This window comes from Pygocentrus nattereri, chromosome 16 (assembly GCF_015220715.1).
Source record: "Pygocentrus nattereri isolate fPygNat1 chromosome 16, fPygNat1.pri, whole genome shotgun sequence".
NCBI lineage: Eukaryota > Metazoa > Chordata > Actinopteri > Characiformes > Serrasalmidae > Pygocentrus > Pygocentrus nattereri.
The window spans coordinates 6,092,154-6,109,108 of NC_051226.1; the positions used below are offsets into that span (position 1 = coordinate 6,092,154).

Consider the following 16,955-nt stretch of genomic DNA (forward strand, 5'->3'; position numbering starts at 1 on the left):
CTAAAGGACAAGGTCATAGGGTGGCAGACAGATGATACAGAAAGCTGTGTCACAGTACAGTTCCACTGTAGACTACTAATGTGATGTGATGCAAAGCAGAAACGTGGCAGATGAGTTGAGCATTCAGCATTACCTCCATTACTTTTGCTTAGTAGGATTTGCTGTTGCATAGATTGGAGTTCAGCTTTGGAGATGACTGTTTTCATGTTATAAGTTTCATATAAGGGGGATTTTAAAGAGGGAATAGTGCTCAGGTAGGCAACAGCTGCCTGAAGTTTATGAATGTAATTGAACACAGAAAAATTCAGTCATTTAGTTTGCACAGCTGGAGAGAACATGTTTCAGCACTTTCAGCTTAACCCTTAAGGCTGTACTGGGCTGTATACTCAGAACAGAATAACCCATCTGGTTATGGAGTAGGGCATGGACTTTCTTTCCTGAACCTCTAATAAGTCATGCAGCTGCAGTCGTGACCGTAGGGCTGCAGTGTGACTGTGGCTGGGTCACACAATACTGCCCTGGTCTGAAACACACTTTGATTTGGAAGGGCTGAGACATGATGGTGCTTTTACTGATGGCCTGAAACAAAAACCGTAACATAGATTTCTTTTTAGTACAGGCAAAATATCTGCCCGTGTTGTCTGGCTGTATACCTCCCCCCCACACCCATTGCCTTGCTTTTTAAACCAATAAAGATGTGCCGCAGTCTTCTTTCAGGCATTACTGCTGTTGTTAGAAATAAAACTTCTTGCAGTTGGGGTAGACTTTAGGCTGCTTTTTTGTGGTCCAATGTTTTATTTTTAAGATAAAGCTCCAATGTAATATCAAATAAAAGCATAGCAACAAAAACCATAGCAAGAAAGTGAAGCACCTAACCCCCTGTTTATTCCCCACCCACATGGCACCCATAACATATATATGACCATTGTATAATGTGTGTTTATGTGTATATATGTGTGTGTGTGTGTATGTGTGTATATTGCTGTTGTTGGAACGAAACCTTGTTTTCTCCAAAATGAGAACTTTAAAGAAAGAATTTACATACTTTACAATGGAATCAGACTTTTCCCCCAGCAATTTATTTATATATATATATATGTATGTATGTATGTATGTATGTATGTATGTGTGTGTGTGTGTATGTATGTATGTATGTATGTATGTATATATATATATATATATATATATATATATATATATATATATATATATATATATATATATATATATATATATATATATATACATACACATACAGTAACAGCAGTGGGGTGTGTGTGTGTGTATTGTTTACTAGACATACTACTGTAGTTCTTTTCTAAGGCCCATTTAAAGGGATTGGAGGAAATCCAGAGATGGTAGCTAAGAGCTGAGAATGAGAAGAAATATCCCTTGTACTTGCGGTTTGTGTGCTCAATATTTTTAATCAGTGATTTACAGTAACCGATGTGTGAACATCAAACAGAGGAAAAAAACATTATGCCTTAGAAAACCGTATTATGTCTAGTAAACAAAATAGGATGAACTATATTAGTACATTGTTGGCTACGTTCAAAGATGCCTGGCTAACGTCAGCTTAGTCGATTAATGTTAAGCTGTGTATTTGAAGTTAGCTAACGTTAAGCCTCTGGTAGGAAATAAACGACCTGGCTACCAATGTTCAATTAATACGTTATTATTTATAACAGAGAATTACTGATAAATCATTTCTATTCATTTGCTACTAGAACGCTATAAACCATCCAGCTAATGTCAGAGCTACAGCAAACTAAGCCCGACTCGACACCACAGCCACGAACGTACCTCGACCAATTGGCATAAAGCTGCTTAAGATGAGATGCCATGATTGGTGCGCTGGCAGGAGCGGCCCCTCGGCAGCTTTGATTGGCTGGAGTTTGGACACAAACTTTCAGACGTTTTACAGCGAGCAGGTGTGAAAGCTGAGACCGAGGCCGTGGAGCTGAGAGCAGAAATGATCTGGGTGCACGTTCGAGTTTTGAAGCTGAAGAGCTCGATTGAGCAAGTTTTCCAGGAAAACCAGAGTGCTTTGCATGTACGAGCTCTGAAAGGGACGCATTGCTGTGCAGATTTTCAAGTTTTGAATGAAACCAGACTGTTTTGTTGAGCAAACCTGAAGGCGTTTTCCTGAATTTGTGCTGACAAGTGCATTCAAGATCATTAGCTGCGCTCAGAGCACCGCTGTCCTCTCAAACCGGCACAATCCTCTCTCGAGCATTTTGGCACAAAATTAGCTCCATAGAAGTGCCATATTCATAATATTCACAAAGGTGAGGATCCATTGCCGCCAGCACAGAGAATCTGGATGTTACAAGCGTGAAGCTAACATTGTTTTGCCAGCTATGATTCCAGCAAACCAGATTTGCTTTTCAGCACAATTTTAGTTACATTCAGAGTCATCATTTAGAAGCAAAGTTTGCACTGTTTTTGGAATAGTTTTATTGAGAATGTCTGATAATGTAAAAGAAACCTTAGTACAAAACTTGCGCTCATATGAGCAGTACATAATGCCGATTTACAGTTGCTTGAGGAAAGCCATTTCTGTAGCCAGCAAACATACAATTTATTGAACTTCTAGCAAAAGATGCCAGGCCGTAACATCAAAGTTTCTTCCAACGAAGTGTCTGACATGAAAGAATATTTTTTGTCTAGTTCTGGACAAGTGTTACTACAACCTGGCGTGTTGAAATGGGTTACTGGAAAAAGGGTGCCATGGATATCGATTAGACGTCTGTCAGTATGAGGAGAAGCCTGCAGTCCATATTTACTGCTCCTTTTTTCTGTAAATGTGCCCAGACCATGTGCTGATGTAGCGGGAAAGCAACAGGGTTTTTTTTTTTATATGACCCCCTCTGCAGGTCATATTGATTTGATTTGGTGTATCTGTTGGGCCATCACAGTAGCTGAAGGATAAGAGAGGTCATGCATTGTAAATAAAAAGGCAGGTGAAGCAAAAACCGTTTGAATCCAGGTTCATGAGTAATGCTCTTTGCCCCTCTTTCCGGCTGTGGGCTTTCCCTCATCAGGGCCTGAGGCCTGGTCTCCACAGCGACCAGCCGCCAAGGTAAACAGTGGGAGCAGTGTTGGAGCTGAATCAGCCAGTGTTACTGCCCTGGAGTAGGGAGAGTGAGAGTTAACAGCACAGAGGGAGGGAGAGAGGGAGAGAAATGGAGGGGAAATAAGAGAAAGCAGCAGAGAGAGACTAGGGTGAGACAGACCGAGACAGCGGCAGGCAGAATAATACAAAAATAGAAGCAGAGGAAAGGGAGAGTCGGAGAGAGAGGGAGGTGCAGAGCGAGAGACATTATGAGAGGTATAGAGAGAGAGAGAGCCCATTCATATCTAAGGCATTGAGAACAGTGCTGAAAAGAACAGAGGTGCACATTATCCCCTTGTACAGAGAGCAATCCCCTGCATTCAGCGCTCGCACAGCCTAGAGAGATGCAGGAGAGGAATGGAGATTGCGCCTGAACCAGAGGGCTTGCTTGGACAGTCGCTGTGCTGCGGACAAATGCCTGATTCATACGCACAAAGAGAAATTTCATATTATGGTGATTCATTGAAAGCTCAGTCCTGCAGGCACACACAGAGGTTCTGTTTTCCCCTGAAGTAGGGAAGAATAGTAGTGCAGGCGCTAAAGCTAAGTGCTGAGCCGTATGCAGCTCATTCTGGTACAAGAGTAATGTGGTGACTCACTGTTATTACACAGCCAGCCGTCTCTTGGCTCACAGCACTGCTTTGAGCTCTGAACTGAAGGAGTGAGAGTTACAGTTGGACTTGTTCGTTTTCGAGCAGCCAGTGTCTGCAGTCATGACGAATTTGGTTTCACAGCTGCCATCGCTGATGGAATGGAGCACAGATTTTCCTTCCTAACTATTACATGCCAAGCTGATTTCGGAAAACTAGCATCAACTAACGCTGACTGGTGTTCATCGCCTCAGGTCTACTGTTAGAAAGTTGCACTTGAGCTCACCACGAAGCTGACAACCGACACAAATTCTAGAGCCATTTTTGCCAACTGTGTTTTGCACACTGTGAAATTAGACCTCTGCATTGATCCCATCCTTACAGTGAATCACCTGCATACATGCACACTAGTGAACACACACACTAGGGGGCAGTGAGCACACTTGCCCGGAGCGGTGGGCAGCCCTATCCACGGCATCCAGGGAGCAATTGGGGGTTAGGTGCCTTGCTCAAGGGCACTTCAGTCATGGACCATCAAACTGGCAACCTTCACAGGGCTGGTTCCATAACCTCCAGCCCACGACTGCCCCTCCACGCACATACATTCTGAATTTCATCAGTTCAGCAACGGAATACCATATAAGAAAATTGGCCACCCTTACGGGATGCTGACATGGGTCATGTATCCAAGGGACGAATACACCTCCAAAACTGCGGGTGACGGTCAGCCACAGGTGCTCGATGATGGCCTGACAGCAGCTGACTATAAACTGTGAGCTGTTTACCTTACTGATGTTTTCCCTCTCTCTCTCTTTCTCTTTGTAGCTGTTGGAGAAGCAGCGTGGGATGGAGAGCATGGTGGAGTTGCTGCAGCTGTATTCAGAGCAGGACGAGGCATATGGGGATCTGGTGGAGGCCACCACCGAGCTGTACCACTACCTGCTGCAGCCTTTCAGAGACATGAGGGAGCTCGCCATGCTGCGCAGACAACAAATAAAGGTCAGAAAAGTACATGAACACAGGCTAAACAAATACTTACAACTTTACACAAACTTGTGAAAACACACAGCTCGTTGTTTTAACTGTACACAAGAAGATGCCTGCAGACTAGGTTTGTATGCTTTGGACAAAATACCCTATTGCGATTTCGTTGCTACATGAACCAATCAGGCTTAACATCACAACCTCCTCCTTGTTTCTACACTCATTGTCCACTTTATCAGCTCCACTTACTGTATAGCTGCACTTTGTAGTTCTACAGTTACAGACTGTAGTCCATCTGTTTCTCTGATACTCTGTTACCCTGTTCCTCAGTGGTCAGGACCCCCATGGACCCTCACAGAGCAGGTACTATTTGGGTGGAGGATCATTCTCAGCACTGCAGTAACACAGATGTGGTGGTGGTGTTTTAGTGTGTCCGCTGGTTTTGTTGCGCTGGTACGAGTGGATCAGACACAGCAGTGCTGCTGGAGTTTCTAAACACTGTGTCCACTCACTGTCCACTCTATTAGACACTCCTTCCTTGCCAGTCCACCTTGTAAATGTAAAGTCAGTGACGAGTCATCCTCTTGTCCTTCATCAGTGGTCACAGGACGCTGTTGGCTGGATATTTTTGGTTGGTGGACTTTTCTCAGTCCAGCAGTGACACTGAGGTGTTTAACAACTCCAGCAGCACTGCTGTGTCTGATCCACTCATAACAGTGCAACACACTTTAACACACCACATCACTGCAGTGCTGAGAATGATCCACTACCCAAATAGTACCTGCTCTGTGAGGGTCCATGGGGGTCCTGACCACTGAAGAACAGGGTAAAAGGGGGTAACAGAGTATCAGAGAAACAGATGGACTACAGTCTGTAACTGTAGAACTACAAAGTGCAGCTATACAGTAAGTGGAGCTGATAAAGTGGACAATGAGTGTAGAAACAAGGAGGTGGTCATGATGTTCCGCCTGATCGGTGTATATCTAACAGTACATTAAAAATACCTTAGTAAACCATTGATGTGACATAAGGGCTCTGTCTCATGAAGTCTCACATGTTGTTTGCCCACCTAACTTCAGTACAAGTACACAGTGGAGTGAAGTTACGTTCCTCCAGGAACAACATGCAACAACTTTCAGCATATTTACGTAGTGATTTCTTTATCCTTTCTTTGAAAAGTAATCTGCCGGACTCATCCTCGTGGTTGGATAGTGTAGTGGTTAACACCTCTGCCTTCTACGCTGTAGACTGGGGTTCAATCCCCACCCAGGTAAACACCCTACACTATACCAATAAGAGTCCTTGGGCAAGACTACTAACACCACCTTGGCCTCCCTGTGTAAAATGATCAAAATGTAAGTCACTCTGGATAAGAGCGTCAGCCAAATGCCGTAAATGTAAATGGTCTTCTCGTGACTAGCTGTTTGTCGCAACAACATGTGCAGAAGGATCTTAACCTGGTTTAACAGAGAAAGTTGTTAACCACGGTCATGAAGTGGGTAAACCGCAGCTGTATGTGTTGGGTTTTGTGAAGCTTAAAGCCCAGTCTAATATAAACTTGCTTTGCGAGACAGGCCATCCTTTATTTTGACCAAATTTTACATATGTTGGATCATTTGAATGCCTTCATTTATCGAAACCCCCACAGAAGCTCACCTGGAAAGTCTGCGATTGATCAAGATTGTCGCAGTACATCATAAAATATGTTGTTAAAGGGTTCTTTTGCATATTTGAGCCACCTTTCGTTATAACAAAGCATTTATTGTGCAGCCCTAATGCGATCCTGCACACCCCTGATGAGGAACTGCTCCAGGACTTTCTCCAGACACATTCCTTTGAAAGACCTGCAGATTTTTATCTTTGGTATCTTTCTTTGCTTAATTTAAGTGACCATTACCTCCTGCTCCCTCTGGATTGTCATGGTGACCCCCCATAAGCCCTTGAGGTAATGCTATTAAGAGCAGACAGTGACTGAGGTCTGGAACACGGAGTGGGAGAACGATGCAGAGCTGGAGATGGAGGATAGAAAGAAGGGAATAAGCAGGGCGGAGGACAGCAGGAGCATATATTGCACTAGAGAGGATGAAAGAGAGAGAGAGAACACTATGGAGTGGGTGAAATGAATGAGTTCCCCCTGTTAAGTGTTATTACCCAGCTTAAGCAGCTCTAATGTGGTTTAACACCCTCTACCCCCCTTAGATCTTACTAGGTTTTGATCAGCTAGAGTGCCAGGTCGACTTTCAGAGGGTTTACCCAAGTTGTTTTTCCTTTATGACCCTCATTCAACAGTTTATTGTAAAATAAATGATCTGATTTGTTCTGATTTTATCTGTTTACACACGTGTGACTGAGATCTCGCGTAATGCAGTTATTTCCCAAAAGCATCTTAGCCCAAAAAACGATGAGAATTAAATGAGAGAGCATTAAACTGTGCACTCTCTCTACAACCTAAGATGATCTTAACACTAAGATGCCTTTGGAAAACCGGGCCCAGGTGGTGGAAACGAGACATCAGATAAAGGGATGCATTCTGTGGCATCAGTCGGCAGCCTGCGGCTCTTTTAGTGCCCTGTTGTGGCTTCAAAGCAGAATTAGATTTGTAGGTAATAATAAAATCTTCCTCCTTTACAGTAAAATAAAGCTCTGCTGGTCGTTCAACACAGTTTAACAGTAAATGGTCTTAAACACTGGAGTTAATGTAGAACTGCTGATTCACCCATTAACCTTGTATGTCGCAGCGCAGGCTGCTGGTCACTATAGCAACGCAGAAAAGTCTCACCTAACTAGTAGATAACGAAAAGCCAAAGAGAGAGATTTAAGACAAACATTGATAATTTGGAGACGAATGGATATTTTTTCCTGTATAGTCAGTCCAGCTGGTTTACTCATAAGTTTAATCTGCAACGAGAAACTGACAAACACTAAAAACTCATGAAGCTGAAGTCCACTTTGCTCACCAGCTTATTAGTTGAACTTTCATGTTCCACCTTTAGTGGTGCAACAGTTAGCTAGCTACATATTTCGCAACTTATAGCAACATATTTGGCGCCATTTAAGGTGGAACAGGAAAATTCGTATAAGAAGCTGGCGAATGACGAGCTGACTTGAGTTTTGTAAAAAGGCGAACATTAAGAGACGTTTTACAAGAAGCTATTCTATTTTGGCTGAAAAGTTTCCTGCTGGAGATGTGAGAAAAATGGCTGTGAAAGTGAAAATCGGAGCAAAGTAAGTCTGGATTTTCGTTTATATATATATATATATATAATTTTTTTTAGGCTACACTAAGACATTATCACATGCTGAGACATGCTTACGGCCAAGATGGTGAAACGTAGCTTGAAATGCCGTGTCTCCCAGGATGGTTAGATTTTTGTTAAAACTTGACAAAAGCTCTTCTTAAAACTGTTGGGTTTGCCGACCCCTGTGCTGTGTCATTTTGTTTTCAGCCCAGTAAAATTCTGCCAAAAACATTTCTCAAAAATACATTTTTGTTCTGCGTATACAGAATCGCTTTTGTGTCTCTTACTGTTTAGACCTCTTCTCTGGCTTTACTGCTCTACTTTGTTTCTACCTCTCTTTCTCTTTCTTCGTCTGAAATGTGTGTTACTGGTTCATGCTGAGAATGCTGTAATACAGTTCTCATCATAACAGTACTGTGTGTGTGTGTGTGTGTGTGTGTGTGTGTGTGTGTGTGTAGGCCGGGAGGCTGTGAATCAGCTGGAGCTGCTCCTGCTGGCTGTGTCAGCAGCATTATGCTTAGTGAAGTTAATTACGGGAGGGGAGCCTGGTTAAGTTTGTTTTACTGTACTGCTGGTATACAACACACACATTACACACAAACATGGTCCTCTGTAAAGCTGGCGCACTGTATACAGAGGTCCATGCGAGTTGACTGGAGGCCAAACGCATTAACTGATTACGCAGATCCAGTTTCATTGTTGGAATGCGTTGCTGTTGATCCTTCATTCTCTTTTCTCATCTCTTTTTAACCAGTTTTGCACTTTGCTGTTGTAAGAAAAAAAACGTGTATCTCCAAATTAGTAACTTTACAGGAGAAGGAAAAAACCTGCTTTACTTGTAATGCAAATCAATGGAACCAGACATTTGTCCAAGTCGTTTTGGGCCACTTCTTCTGGTCAATTCTTCATGACGTTTACACACAATATAAAGGAGCTACAGGCATTTTCAAAAGATGTCAAAAACTGAAAAATGTTCGTTGCTCTCTTTACAAAGAGCACTATTGTTTTGCTGTGGGTGCTTGTTTTGTAGCTGGGCGAAGTGTAACTAAAGGCAGAAACAGTGCGTCTTAGTTCAGTCTTATTCTTGATCTAATGATGTGTTGCTCGTTGTGTAACTGCTCATTGTGTAATTATCCGTTTTTCACACACAGCCTGGATGCCAAGCTCTGGTCTGGTTACTATTCTGAGTGTAGTACAGGCCGTGGATACCATGATAAGCCCAAAACAGACCCCCAGATGAGGTAAACATCATTTGAAACAGTTACAGTAAGTCTTATAAACTCAATAAAAGGACATTTTTACATGAGAAGAGACTACACTGCAGAGTGCAGCTTGCCGATTTTGAGTATGGGGTGCCTGCATGAAGCGAGTTTATTTTTTCACGCTTGACCTGATTCAGTACGGTACTGTCAAAACCTTCCGCTTATAGCTTCACCTGTCGTGCAGGCTGAGAAAGGACAAATCAGCAATGTTAAAACCCATTTCAGAAGGTGGGGAGAGTGGCAAGTTTGGCAAATGTGGGAAAGTGAGCTTCCTTTGTCACAGTAACATACTAATTTATGTAAATATGTACTTTTTAGGGCAACAGAAGAAGCTACCAGAGAGGGTTTTAACATTTACACAAAGGAAAGAAAGCAAGGGAGCGTCAACAGCAAATATAAAAATGCTCCAGTGTTGATCGATACCACTGTTTACACCTGACGTGAGTGGCAGAGCTTCTTTTTGATGGACACTCCGCTTCTGCTTTTGACACGTTTTGTCACGTCACACTGATGTTCCACCTTAAAACTATGGTTGCGTCTGTCGTCTTGGTCAAAACACAGATAAACTAGCCAAGTGCAGATGAGAAACTAATCCATGAAGTAAAGAAACGTGAGCTCTGGTGTTTGAAAGGATATTGCTTGTCTGATGGACGTTTGTTTTACACGTGTAAAATGCGTAGCTTGTTCTCAAGCTGTTGGATGATGAGCTTGAACTTTTTGCGTTTTGTGTTGACGTTTCCAGTTTAGAAACCCTGATCTTTTTTGTGTGTGTTGCAATACTTTTAGTAGCATTTATATGCAGCAGCGTGAGGTTGGAGCTAATTTTCTTTGTGGAGTATAAATTAAAAATAAATAAAACTTTCACGTCAGTCAGTTTTTGTGTAATAATTTTCAATAAAAATTTAATGGAAGTTATTCATTATTAAACCTACAGGTCTTATTGGTAATATAATTGCAATTATACAGTAGTTGAGCTGATTGGTCGAGAGGTCTCCTCTAACTGTGCCTTTATTTCACCATTCAACATCACAGCTTTTTCACAAACACTCCGCTGAGACGCCGTTGCTAAGCAACGACTCTGACAGCTGTAGGAGACGCTCAAGCCAACATGAACATTTATATTCTTACTTTGCTGCAAACAGAAAACGGACGCTGTTAAGATCACATCTGACCGACAGCCGATTCGGTCCGACTCTGAAGACGAGACGACACTTAATTCCCAAATGGTCAGTCCGACTGTGTGGAGCTGGAGAACGGACTGCCGGCTGGGCGGAGCTTGTCACTCTGACGTAGCAACAAGCTGCTCATTAAGGAGCTGTAATTAGGAGGAAGGAGCTGAACATTAAAGCATATTAAAGCCGCGTTCACGGCCAGTTTATTCATTTCTTACTGTATTTATTTAACTGCTGTATTAAAGCAGTAGAGCACTCGAGGAGTGAGTTATCACCAATAACATCAAATCACAGCTGTGATGTTATTCCGCGAGAACACACTCCCTCTCATGCTCTATTGCTTAATAATACAATGTTTTATTGTGAGATTTAGGACTACTAGTGATGATGATTCATAACTAATGATATTAAAACAGTAATAATTATAATTATTAGTATAATTGAAATGTATACTTGTAATTTTTTATCAGGATATTAAAGCAGTGGAAAATATTGTGAGAAGTTGTGAAGTTCATATTGCTCCCTCATAATCACTGAAATACCTAACTTTTTTTTAGATTGCACTGTCCTGTTGACGTCATCAGAACAGTAGAAAACATTGTGATAGATGTTTGACACAGAAGGCTGCATTCACAGTTTTACTGCTGGTGGCCCTGTGGGGGTGTGTGTGGGTGTGTGTGTGTGGTCTGTGCAGTAAGACAAAGTATAAGAATTTATTATAGAAATAATTCGCTTGTTATGAGTAATCTGATTGTTTAAGCTCCGGAATATTAGTTAATAATAGTTGCATCAAGAAAGCTGCCGTTTTTTTTTCTGTCTTTCATCCTCTCCATCCTCCTCTCATCTCTCTCTCTGAGGTCAGGTCACTATGAGAGGCTGATTTGACTGATAATTTTCCTCTGTTCCACATCCTTTACCCAGCGCTCTGCTGTTCTGCGTGGAGCACGCCTTTCCCTTTAACTCTGCGTGCAGCTCGGTGCTCGCCTCGTCTGCCTGCCAGCTCTTCACAGTCAAGCGCAGTCATTCTGAAAAGAGGGAGAATCTGGTGTGGATTAGCCATCCTGCCAGCAGCGTTTCTCCGCCATAGACCTGCTTTTATTTATTTATTTATCCGTTTGTTTTTCTGTAGTGGATTAGTTAGCCTGTGAGCCCTTTGCTCAGCAGTGAGCACAGAGACGGGTGAATCTGTTTTCGATCAGGATTCCTGGCAGCAGAAGAGGTTTTAGCCAATAGCGCAAAGATCTGCGCTCTCTTGGGTGGCGTACAGCCAAAAACAGCTGGCTAACGCAGCGGCTCTGCCCTCATTTACGGGGCTGGCCTGCTCTCCAAAGCCCCTGCCTTCTCCTTTAGCTGATTCTGCAGGCAGAAGAACTGCTAACGTTCAAAATTCTCACATCAGAGACCACATCTGACCCTCATCCCAAGATCCGAATACTCCTCCCGTGAAGTTCTGATTCTGTATTTATAGGAGTGTTAATTATTGTTTAAACAGCGCGTTTTCAGGCCTCCCGCCGCGGGCTCCATCTCTCAACTGCAGCCACGGCTCCCAGACTTTTTATGATGACTTCATTCATATCAGATTTAACTGCTGAGCTGACATTTATTATTGAGTGACTGTGCCCTTCCCAGAGCACATCAGGAGCACAGTGAGAGTGCTCCTCAGTTTATTAGAATCTGTGGCAGAAGCTGCTTATATGTTACTGTAAGGGTGGGCAATGTGATGATATTTGGATCAGTTTCATCATAGTACGCTTTTCTGAGGATATTGTGGATGTAAATGCTTTAGAACAATGACCAACTGTATGATTCCTTACAAAGAGAATATAGCTAGTCTTGTTTAACTGGCATTTGTGCAGTGTAGTGTGTGTAATATGTAATAAAACCATTGTACTCAGTTTTTGATATTATTGTTTTAAATGTGGCATTGGTGCATTTTGTTCATGCAAACCTCAAACAGTGTCCAAGTTTATGTTGATTTATTTTTGTATTACTTTTCATTTCGTCAATATGACGTTACTGTTGATTTCAGTAAGTTTAATGTGGATATTGGCAATATGATAACATTTATCATTATCGTGATAAATTAGTCACAGTATGCTTTTCTGAGCATATTGTGGAAATGCTGAGTATTTAGACACTTTCTAAATGCATGTTTGTTTACAAAGAGAGCATAATTAGTCCTGTATAAGTGATTTAGTGTTGCACTGTATTTAAGGTGCCACAAAAATTGGTACCCCTGATAAGCAGGTCAAAATGTTAATGCTAATGTTTTGAGTGAAAGATCAAAAGGATAAGTAATTAAGAATATTTGGTACAGCTCATTTTGCTCATGATTCCCAGGGGTGCCAATATTTGTAAAGGGCACTGTATGTGGGTTAATAGTTTTTGATATTGGTTTGTAGTTTTTAGTATTTCTGAATGTGGCACTGCTTTGTTTCTGCTTACTAGATGTCAGAAAACGTCATATTGCGACTCATTACATATAGTGAAAACTTCTTTGAAATATCATAATACGTTTTTGCCGTATTGCCCAGCTCTAATTTTAGGGTTTATTATTATTTGTTTTAATACGCTAATTTTATTTAGTAAACAATACATACACCTGTAGTCTGTGAGATGCATTGTATGATTGTTATTACAGCTATTCACAGTTTTTATGGTTGTGAAAATGCATTATAATCTGAATATTCAGCAGTGCTTAGAATGTCTTTGCAGTATAACAGAAACAGTCTTAATTCACTTTTACACTGCCGTTTTCTAACCTCTCTTTAGAGAGGTGAGAAACTTTGAATTAAACAGGCTGTTTTGTCTACTCAGCCTTCAAGACAGGTGTGTATGTAAATAAGCTCTGTTCTGACTGGCTGTCCTATATTGTGCTTTATTCAAAACAGTCTAGACTGAAACGATCCTTATAACTAAAGCATAGGTGGGCAAGGCTTGAGTAAATTGAGCAAAATGAAATATCGCTGAAATATCAGTACATTTACATTTATGGCATTTGGCTGACACTCTTATCCAGAGCGACTTACAATTTGATCATTTTACACAGGTAGGCCAAGGTGGTGTTAGGAGTCTTGCCCAAGGACTCTTATTGGTTGAGTGTAGGGTGTTTTGACCAGGTGGGGATTGAACCCCAGTCTACAGTGTAGAAGGCAGAGGTGTTACCCACTACACTAACCAACCACCCCAAACTGAGGATGGTATGTCAGTATCCTGATATACCGGTATAGATTATATATGACAGGGAAATTTCAAAATTCAGCTATTCGGTAGCTTCTTGTTTGAATTTTCTTGTTCTATATTAAATGGTTTAAGGAAAATTCAAACAAGAAGCTGGAGAATCTCTGACTGCAGTTTCATATCAGTGAAAAATTAGGGGTGGGTGATAATAAATAATGGCCCCCCTTTTTGAAGGTGAATGATCCCTAAATGTAACTAAAGCCCAGCAGTGAGGAGCTGAACTTTCCCCTCCTCTGCTGTCCCTGCAGACGGGCAGGGTCGCCTACAGAGCGACGCTAGTAGCCGTTAATTAAGTGATGCTCTTTTTATTTGAGGGTCTCATTTCAGAGGAAGATCTCAACCACTACCACTTCAACTACCACCAACTCCAAGGGGCAAGGAGACACTCTAAAACGAGGGCTAGGGGTAAAAAGAAATGGGATTGGGGCTTGGTGAACTCTAATAACACACAAATACACCCCGCCACCCCCCAGCCACACACACACACACACAATTATGTACAAACCCACATGCAAACAAGGTGTATGCAAATAAGCCTCTTTTTCAGTTTAGCCGGTTGGTTCTTTACAATGGTGACTCGGGGTTGTGTAATGTAAATACACCAGTGTGTGTGAGTGTGTAGGTGTGCGCATGTCTGGTGGCAGCAGTATTTGCATGTCATTTACATGCAGTCAATGGGAATAAAAGTAGCAGAAAAAACTGAACTCAAACGTACATGCCAAAATCTGAACCTGTGTACAGTACAGTGCAAGTGAGAGAGCACATTTCATTTATTAATTACACGTTATTCATTTTTCACTATCTTGAGAAAACCACAAAACATACAGTGCAGGGCAAAGGTTTTGGCCACATGAGAATTTGATTTAAAAAGCTATTTATCTTGGCTGTTTGCATTTATTTGCTTACAGAATGGTTATATTACATTAAATGCGTGTAAATAAATTACAGTAACCAGTGATTTTACATCTGGAAGAGTGCGCATTGTTTAACTATCTCCGAAACTCTGTGTGGCACCCCAGCATTAATTACAGTTATTATGCAATACCTGCTTTTTTTAAGTAAGTGGGTGGGTGTGGGTGGGTGGGGGTGGGTGGGGGGGGCTGGGGGTGGGTGTGAGTGTGGGTGTCATGTTTTTCCACAGCACCAAAGTTCAGTTTAAGAAGTTGGTTTTGCATTTTCTGCTTTTCACGATTCAAAGAATTTGAAACCCATTCAGTGGTGTTGAGGTCTGGACTCTGGGTGGTCAGACCATCGTTCAGCCTCCTTGTTTGATGTGTCCGTCTCCGTTTCTCAGTGAGGTTCTTCTTGATCAGCTACACGTCCTTTCAGACCCACAGCGCTGAGTGGTCTTCTTGCAGTGGAAGGATGGACAGAAACACCTGTGGATGTTTTCAGATCTGAAGCAGCTTGATTTTCTCCTCTCTCTCAGAGATGAAGTGCTGTTTATCTGATGGGGGCAGTTTTGGGGTCTATCAGGTCTTCCAGGTGGCTGTTAGGAATCCCATTTTCTCTAGTTTTGGAAGCTCCTGTTTATTTCTTTTTCCTTCCTTACCCAAGTCTTTTCAGAAATTTTGCCTGAATGAAGAAAAACTTTTACTTAATAGCCATTTGGAAATTAAACAAATCAAGGGTGGTCTCAGATGTGGTCACAGTACTGTATGTGTGAAGTAAACATGCTATCAACACGTGCTTTGTGCACACGTACAGAACACACTCAGCAGAGCACATGCACCTCCGCCCCCTGCCCACGCATGTACATACACACACACACACACACACACACACACACACACACACACACACACACACACATCCACAACGATTAACGCCCCACACTCTGACCACCTGCTATTTGTGGTCAAACAGCCATTTCACCAGCAGCAGTGCAATAACATTTAGCGTTTGTTAAGTCAGTATCTGAGCCAATTCTAAATGCTTCCTCTATGAGCTATACTTAGGGACGTATCATTACTTTGTTGAGAACAGCCAATCAACAAAGACTTCTTAAAATACGTCTGTTCTTTATTTTCTAAGACAAAACCTTCTCTGTGTTTTCTCGAGGATTATTTTAAGCACTGGGAGGAAGGAGTCCACAGTTGTTATGTGGCCAGAGGGCTTAAATTTAACTGACATGGTGAAAATGGTTTATTTACATACAAAGATGTGGGCTGTCTGGGATCGAAGCAGGAAGTGTGAGCTGGATGAAAGGCAGGATATGTGTAGCCTTCAGAGCTGACTGTAATAGAGTGCTGCGTTCTGTTTAGCACTTTGTGAGAACCGAATGTCCTCATGATGTGTAAACGTCCTGAAAAGTCAGGCATATGAGGACATTTAGTCAGTTTGAAGAAAAAAAAAAAGCAGCTTTTTTGTTAAAAGAGCCAAAATATTGTATTTTGTTACTGAGGTTAAGGTCAGGAATTGATCAGGAGTCTCAGACTCTTACTTGGGGCACCTGGCTGGATGGTCTTCTTTGAGAGGGGGCCTGTTTAGAAAAAGGCCAAGTATTAGCTTTAACATGTTTTCTCATTTAAGAGCATCTGTATATATTCGCCTTTGTGGATTCATTCCATTTCCTTAGTCGTTGACATATATACATGCTAACTGGCTTTTGCTGCATTTAAAGGGGAATTCCACCCATTTTTAAAGTTCTATGTGATTTATATCATTGCGATGTAAACTCTGAGTGGTTTGACGTGAAATGCTTTGTTTTAGAGAAATTTAGAGTCAGAATTGTTCACAGTGGTGGTGATGGGGGATCCAGAAGTGTGTAGAAGTCTGAAAAGTAACCTCACGTCTGAGATGTTTTTAGGGTAGTTTATAGAAGGTTTGGGGCTTAAATGCAATTTTCAAATCCATCCATTCATTATAGAGCGATACAGGCAATGTGAAGTAAAATAGATCCCAAAGAAAACCATTAAATTTTTCATATTCACTGCTTTTGTACCATCATCAGCATCACATATAACTAAATGTATGTTCACTGGTTGTTTTTGTGTGTGTGTGTGTGTGTGTGTGTGTGTGTGTGTGTGTGGGGGTGTGTGTGTGTGTGTGTGTGTGTGTGTGTGTAAATGTATATGGGTCAATCTACAGAAACTTCCTTTTTTTTGTGTCCCTAGTGTTTACAGATATATTACACTTGGAAATCATGTTCGGGTTACAATTTATTTACATTGTTAAAATAAAGTATTTTATTTAAAAAACCTTCTCGAGCCTCAATTTGGCAATATCAGTTTTCAAATCAATCAATAGAATAGAAGTCATGTGTAAAGGCTGAGGTCATATTTTGAAATAAAAAAAAACAACATGTTTTTCTGCAGTTTTAGCTGCAATAATGTAATTATGCAATAAAAAAC

The 16,955-nt window shown here is 41.6% G+C and overlaps 1 protein-coding gene across 1 annotated transcript in view; it reads left to right on the plus strand.

Annotated features, from left to right (window-relative positions):
• Positions 1 to 16,955, plus strand: part of jmy (junction mediating and regulatory protein, p53 cofactor) — a 56,031-nt gene that overhangs the window by 20,385 nt on the left and 18,691 nt on the right. The window contains exon 2 of the mRNA XM_017684568.2: positions 4,531 to 4,704. Within this exon, the coding sequence (XP_017540057.1) occupies positions 4,531 to 4,704 (174 nt within the window). The remainder of the gene's footprint in view (positions 1 to 4,530; positions 4,705 to 16,955) is intronic.